Source organism: Silene latifolia, chromosome 10 (genome assembly GCF_048544455.1).
Source record: "Silene latifolia isolate original U9 population chromosome 10, ASM4854445v1, whole genome shotgun sequence".
NCBI lineage: Eukaryota > Viridiplantae > Streptophyta > Magnoliopsida > Caryophyllales > Caryophyllaceae > Silene > Silene latifolia.
Genome location: NC_133535.1, coordinates 158,624,888 through 158,632,806, shown reverse-complemented (window position 1 = coordinate 158,632,806; position 7,919 = coordinate 158,624,888). Strand labels below are relative to the sequence as shown.

Sequence of the window (7,919 nt, the reverse complement as noted above, 5' to 3'; positions counted from 1 at the left end):
TAAGTTGATTGATTCGATTCGATTCGAGATCCAATAAGTTGATTCGAGATCCTATAAGTTAAGTTGATTCGATTCGAGATCCTATAAGTTGATTCGATTCGAGATCGAGATAAGTTTGGTCCAAAAAGAACAGGGCCTTAGACCTCGTTCTTTTTGCTGAAATGACTAGATTTAACGAATTAAACTGAATGAAATTGAGCTGAATTGAATGGAATTGAAGTAAAGTTTAATTTGGGAAGAGATAATTAGAGATGGACTAAATTAAACCTAACTGAATGAACCTGAACTGAACTGAACTGAACTGAACTTAATGAAATTGAGCTGAACTGAAGTAAGAGTTAATCTGTGATCGAAGATGATTTAAACTGAATGAAACTGAACTTAACTAAACTGAATAGAGAGATGAACGGATTGAAACGAGCTAAAATAAGTCCAAAAGAACGGGACCTTAGTCTCTCTTAACATAGTTTTAACTCTTAATTTAAGACTTGAAAAATATCATCGTGGAGATTTTTAGGTTTTGAAATTATTCTTTTGTTCAACGTGCATGTATTTTATATTTATCGTTTGATTAATTCTTTTAAAATTTTCAAATTCTGTTGGTTTAATTACTTCTTTAAAATAATTAAAAATACTTTCTTTTTCTAAAAAACAATATGATAAGTGAAAATAAAGTTCAAACTATTTTTTACAAAGAAATAAATTAAAGTTTAATGTATTCCGTATATGCCAATTATGTGTCTATCCACATGCGCAATGGGACGTGACTGATTTGCCAGATTATTCCAAGGCAATCATCACTTTAATTTAATTATTTATCTTTATATCATTTAACTATTCACATATAAATATAATAATGTTCTTTAATAAGATTTGTTTGACCATATAAAATAGCGACGTAGAGCCAAAGAGGACCATGCATGATAATGCCAATTTAATCATAACTTGATAATTTATCATTGTAGAGCGCATGACAAGATATTTGAATTTGGAGCTATTTAATTTTGTTAAAAGTGATTTTTTATAATTATATCCAAGTAGCCAACTATAATGAGTCATAGTCTACTAATATGAGATTATCACCGCATTTTTTTTGGGTTTTCAAATTGTCACAATTTGTGACAGTTACAAACTTGTAACCCTAAACATTGATTAATGTAATGGTATGAGGAAGAGCAAGTGGAAGAGAGACCTGTGAGAGGTCAGAAATGAGATTGGTTTCATATGACATTAACATTTTAGGGATTGTCAGTCAAAAAAAAAAAAAAAAAAAAATTTAGAGAGGGCGGACGTGCAATACAAATGTTAACTAACGTAGTTTGTAAAGTCGTGAGCACGATATTTGCATTAGTGACTCCCTCGCTCTACACCCAAAAAAAAGATATTATGGATCGGGGCGCGATTTATTATTGTATAATAGGGGGGTTACGAAACGTCGTCGACGTTTTGTAACAAATCGTCGATGTTTTTTTAAAAAAAGACACTCACTACCCTTCCTCTCCCCCTTTCCTCTATTCTCTCCCAAATCCTCCCAAACAACAAACTCTAAAAAAAAAAAAAATTCAACTTTGTTAATCGGATTCAATGTCAAACAACGAACCATCAAATTCAACGGCTAACGACGAATTATCGGATTAACTACTTATTTTTTTCGTTTAAATCGAATTAGTATGAATGAAATTATAATCGAATTACCTTATCAATGTGGACTAGTATGAATCGAATTAGTATGAATCGAATTACCTTATAAATGTGGACTTTCAAATTGCGTAGAATGAATCGAATTTGTTCGAATTTCCATTTTTTTTGTCGTATGCTGGGGTTAGATGAAGAATATGGCCGTCTAAACTGGGCTGAGATGAAGAATCTGGCCGTCTATCTTGGTATGGGACGTTGAATATGGCCGTCTAAAATGGGCTGGACGTAGAATTACGACGCCTGCAATGGCCCAGACGTAGAATAGGGTCGTCTGCAATGGATCAGGACGTGGAAAGTCTTCGTCCATTGTGGACTGAGACGTTGGGATTCAACGTCCATGACCATCACTGATCATGATTTTAATACGTCCCTCCACCCACCATTCTTGCTAACCCCGACATCAACAACAAATCCATCAATGTCAATAACAACAACAACAACAACAACAACAACAACAACAACAAATCCAATTGCAAATGGGGGTTGCGAAAAAAAAGCTGCTGCGAGAATTGAGAATGAAGAGAAACAATTCTAATTGCGATTTTCGAATTGAAACAAACATGCAAATCTAATTGAGGATTGAAACGAGAATGAAGAACAAGGAACAAAATTGAGACGATAATTCATACAAATCAAGAGAAACCCGGATAAAAAACTGATCGGTGGTGCTGCAGTGGTGCTGCGTGGCCGGGGTACTGCTACGGTGCTGAAGCGTGGTGGGGTGGTAGCGCTGTGTGGTGGTGATGCAGGTTTGGTGGTGTTGTGTAGTCGGGTGTGCGGGTTGGAGTTTGAGAGAAAGAGAGGTTAGAGGTAGAGTGAGGAAGGGCAAGGTCGTCTTTTTTTTAAAAACGTCGACGATTTGTTATAAAACGTCGACGACGTTTTGCAACCCGGTATAATGGAGTCATATCAATGTTTTTGAGTAATTATTTTTAATTTTGATTATTACCAGTTTTTGAGCTGATAATATGTCATTTTGAATTATTTAATTTATTCACTTATTTCATTTTACAATATCATTAATTTAAGTTACTCTATCTATGAGGTCTTAGTCTACTGGTTAAAATTGAGGTATCGTAAAATTAGATTATAGGTTTGAATTTTCCTTCTCTATATTATATATTGATGATTTTGGGTCTCATTTGACCGAAAGAAAAATTAATCAAAGGGAGAACTTTTTACTAATGACTACTTCTATGACATTGGTAATGAATGAAATGAAGAACCTTTTAGTAAGTTACTCTTACTTACTTGTTTGTCTTTTGGGTACACAAATTCTGGCACTTGTCTTTAGTGCACATGATGCCCTGTTTGTTGATATTTGTTGATCAATGTTTACAAAATTATCAATTAAGGTGCAGAAATGCAAATCAGAACGGAAATATTAAAAAAAATAAAAAAAAAGTTGAGTAATCCATGACTCTATAAGATAATTTGATTCATACGTTTTTATTATGTACTCTGATCTGTCCTATTTACAATGATCTTTCACTTTAATAAAATACTCCTCACATATACAATTAATGTTTATTGTAAGGGAAGGAAGGTCGACACGGATGATATTTATTCGCACGTATTCATAATAGAACGGAAAATTCATACCCAACCAATTAAATTTCTTTATTCATTCAGTTTTTCATTAGTGACCTAGTTTTTCTTTTGTTGTTCTTCATTCACCTTGATTCACCTTCTTTGGTAATAAAAATGTAGGCAGTTACGCGGGGTATTTCAGTAGTTGTCTTAAGTGGTAAAATAATATCAATGAACTTCATAGTCATAACCATAGTTTAAATCTCATTGATCTACATTAAGTTTGTAACTCTAAATTCTTTCTTCATACCCAATAGAATAAAATTCGAAAGTCCCTATATTTAACCCTAATTAAATCGATTTTTCTAACATATCCCCCAACTGCACATGTTAAAATAAGTTAACAGCAAATAAGAGTGTACAAAAAAAGAATAATATCACAAAAAAATTAAGTATAAAATCCTTTATTTATAATTTTCATTGAGATACTGGATACCAAATTTCCTTCTTTAAAACTTGTTTTAACATGTTAAAAAAACCAGTAACTTTCCCAAATCCAAAAAATTAAACACAAATTCTAGAATAAAACAATCTTACATGGCGAGACGGTCCTTTTCTAAAAAAATCATTCATTTATTGTTGTTAATAATAGAACAATTTTTATATAAATAGACCACCATACACTCTAAAAATATCAAGAAACCATCTCAACTAAAAGTTTAAGCTAATGGTTGGAGTCTCAAGATCGATTTTATACTCTAACACGCCCCTTCACACGAATGCTCATTGGGCTTGAAGCGTGGATGCAATTACAAGCCTCCGCATACCTAGTGCTTAGGTGAGATTTGAACCTATGACCTGCTTAATATTCCACTTTAGAAATCGGGGGTGATGAGATTTGAATCCGTGACCTTTCAGTCACATGGCTCTGATTCCATGTCAAGAAACTATCTCAACCAAAAAATTTAACTGATAATTAGAGTTTCAAGATCGATTTTATACTCTAACAAAAAAAAAAAAAAAAAAAAAAAAAAAGTTTACCCAAAACTTCCGGAGAATTAAAAGACACAAAAGGACACTTATCTCAAAATCCCACAATTCCAAATGTGCAAGCACCCATCACGCTCTTTTACCAAGTGCATGTGGGATCTAGACCCCCACCCACCCTCTCCTATTTCTAGTGCCAAAACATCACACAAATTGAACTTCCAACAACTTTATTTTTCTCTCCATTTTTTCCTCTCAACAAACAAATTACTCCTTAATAAAACTCTTAACTAATCAAAAACACAAAATTAAACCAACAACATTAATACAATATTATGGCTAGGGATTCAACATGGCTTAGCAAACTTAAATCCCAAATATCACATAAACTCTTACACCCAACAACAAAATTAAATAAATCATCAAAATCTACTAATGTTGGTGTATTAGCCTTTGAGGTTGCTAAACTTATGTCTAAGCTTCTTGCATTATACCAATCTCTTTCGGATAAAAACATAGTCCGGTTGAAGAATGAGACGATTTTATTAGACGGAGTAAAAAAGATTGTGTCGAACGACGAGTCGTTTCTTCTTAGTTTGGCGTGTGCCGAAATGGTCCATACCATACATGTTATATCCAAGTCCGTAGCACGACTTTGTAGTAAGTGCTCGGACTTGGACCTCCAGTCCTTCCCAGAGTCCTTAGAGGACTTTGCCAGCACGGGGCGTGACCAGCGTGGCTGGTCTGCCCCGTGTGGGAAGGAGATGGAGGGGTTGGCCAGAAGAGCTGACCGGTACATCGCGGCTACGTCTGCGCTGTACCGGGAAATGGAGGAGTTAGATGTGTTATTGCACAATGTCAAAAAATCACAACATGAAAATTTATTGGATTTGGAACAAAAGATTGTTTGGCAAAAACAAGAAGTCAAACATGTGAAAGAAAAATCTCTTTGGAGTAAAAATTATGATACGATTGTTTTACTCTTGGCTAGGTTAATCTTCACGGTTCTTGCACGTGTCAAGTTTGTGTTCGGGATTAGAAATAAGTACTGCCCTTACCCAAGCACGCTTCCTCGTAGCATGTCTACTAGTGCTACGGTATTCCCTTCTTCTGATCTCGGGAATTCAAACAACCACAACGTATATGTGTCCGGTCCCTTGACAATTAACGGACCGGTTCATTTACCCTCTAATAAGAAAAGGCCATTCTTCGAGTCTAAGACTAAGGATTTTCTTACGCCGCCCCCAACTACATTGGGGGCGGCAGCGTTGGCATTACATTATGCCAACTTGATCATCTTTCTCGAAAAGATGATCAAGGCGCCCCACTTAGTGGGGCTGGATGCTAGGGAGGATGTTTATTCTATGCTTCCGCATAGTATAAGGTCCTCCCTGCGTAATAGGTTAAAGGGGGTCGGATTCACAGCAACCGACTCCTCTTTAGCCGGAGAATGGAAAGACGCGCTAGGGAGGATTCTCGCGTGGCTCGGGCCGTTGGCTCATAACATGATCAAATGGCAAAGTGTAAGGAGTTTTGAGCAACAAAGTTTGATGCCAAAATCTACAAATGTTTTGTTATTGCAAACATTATATTTTGCAAATAAAAACAAGGCTGAAGCTGCAATTACAGAATTGTTAGTTGGGTTGAATTACATTTGGAGATTTGAGAGAGAAATGAATGCTAAGGCATTACTTGAGTGCTCTAATTACTTCATCAAATAACAATAATTTAGTATAATTTTAGCCTTTTTTAGTCACTTCAATTAGTTTTTAGCTCTATTTTTATGGGTAATTTGATTAGTTTAGATAGATTTTATATAGTTAATTTTAGTTATTGAACTCATAAGTTGATGTATTTTTGAGATCAATTGTATAGTTTGTAATTGATACGAGATAATAACAAAAGATGATAAATTATATCGATTGGTATATGTATGGAACTGCTTTACTCTTGCTCGTGATATTTAATATACTTTATAATAGAGTTGCTCATGAGTCATCTCGTCCATTAAACATGTCACATTTGCGCTTACAGAATAAACAAATACAAACAACTGGACAAGACATTTTAAGATAATTACGAAGACTCGGTTCACTAACCTGTTTCGAACCTGATAGCCAGCTTGTCCGAATTTTATCACCTCTATTTTATAATAATGTTAAGTAGTCCACAAGGTGGCTATGTTCTACATGAGATAGTCCATTATAATGATTGAGTGAGATTGAATTCATCAATAGATTAACCATGCAAATATGCAATCTTATTTTTTTGCATTTTTTTTTTGACTAAATGATTTCTTGGCCATGTGAAATTGTTCTTTCTTGCTACAGTACAACTTGTAGTTGTCATTCTTTTGATATGGACTACCAACCACTACAAGTCTACAACCACATCAAAAGTGCCATTCATTAAGGTCAAGATTTCCCATTTTGCCTAATTGATTTTACCCACTATTAGTAGCTTAAATTAGTTCTAAATGCCCAATCAAAAGTCTATGTACACTACAACAATTGACCACTTGCGCCACGTTTAAATCCGTGACGCAAGTGTCAAATTCCCGTGGCTAAAGCTGTTTGCCACGGAAAATCTTTCGTGGCCCAAGTGGCCGTGGCTATCAAATAGCCATGGGAAAAATTAATATGTGGCTAATGTTTTTCTTTTTTGCCACGGATTTTTACGTGGCTAAATTTCGTGGCAAGCTATTATTCCCGTGGCAAACACCTTTTTAGCCACAACATATAAATTCGTGGCAAACAAATATTCCCGTGGCTAACAAGTGAAACTACTGTGACAATAAAAAAAAGTCTCGTGGCTAAATGTTGTTAAGAGATGTAGCTTTTCCGTGGCAAAATATTTATTTCCGTGGCTAAATGTTGTTAAAGATGTCGTTTTTCCGTGGCAGAATATTTGTTTGCGTGGCTAAATGTTGTTAAGCGATGTAGCTATTCCGTGACTGAATATTTATATCACATGGCTAAACAATTTTTAATTACAAATAAAGGCGTGGCAAATACATTATGAAACTACTTGTCACAAATAACAAATGAGAGGAATACGTGCAAAACAATATGTTTATATTACCAAAGTATTTAGTAAAACATAAAAAATATGTCTTTAATCAAACCAAAATTTACATCTCAAATTATTAAAAAAATTATTCTTTCTTGTAAATAACTTAAAAATGTAGCTTGAAATAATCTAATATAGGTGCCTGCTTCATGTGGATGCAACGCGTCAGCTTTGTGAGAGTAAAATGTTAACCTGCAAAAAAAAACTCGTAAACTTAAAAAAAATTACAAATACGAATTTCTACGTCGCTCTTTCTAAACAAATTGTCATTTAAGATTAAGCTTAAGACGAGTCCAATATACTCATATAGAATAAATAAGACACAAGTAAATTTCATAGAAAAACGCAAAACCTAAAATTTGTCCTACTAAACCATATTGAATTATATCTGACCCTATTTTCGTTTTAGTACTAAGACGGAGGAGGCTACTTTTTCTATCCTTTCCACCTATTTATGATCTATGAGATTATTTATTATATTTACCTAAAAACTGTAAAGTTTGTACAAACCTTGGCGAGACGATCCTATACCATGTGCTTTCGACAATTGAGCAAACTTCTCCTCCCAAATTTTGTTATTAGCTGCAATTTTTTCATCGACTTCATTTCTTGTTGCTTCAGCTTCTTTTTTGGCT

General features: G+C 34.4%; 1 protein-coding gene and 1 long non-coding RNA gene across 2 annotated transcripts; one reads left to right on the top strand and one right to left on the bottom strand.

The window, feature by feature from the left end:
• Positions 1-4,388: 4,388 nt before the first annotated feature.
• LOC141606601 (protein PSK SIMULATOR 3-like) lies at positions 4,389-6,143 on the top strand. The gene has a single exon (XM_074425800.1). The coding sequence runs from the start codon at positions 4,551-4,553 to the stop codon at positions 5,934-5,936; it is 1,386 nt and encodes a 461-aa protein (XP_074281901.1). The 5' UTR covers positions 4,389-4,550; the 3' UTR covers positions 5,937-6,143.
• Positions 6,144-7,264: 1,121 nt separating this feature from the next.
• Positions 7,265-7,914, bottom strand: LOC141606600 (uncharacterized). The gene is made up of 2 exons (XR_012526765.1): positions 7,795-7,914; positions 7,265-7,476 (listed from the first exon to the last, which is right to left on the bottom strand). It is a non-coding gene; the product is annotated as an uncharacterized LOC141606600 (long non-coding RNA).
• Between the last annotated feature and the right edge of the window lie 5 nt (positions 7,915-7,919).

Bases quoted from the DNA above. Each gene is read 5' to 3' on its own strand.
- LOC141606601 (XM_074425800.1), top strand. From the start codon at position 4,551: ATGGCTAGGGATTCAACATGGCTTAGCAAACTTAAATCCCAAATATCA.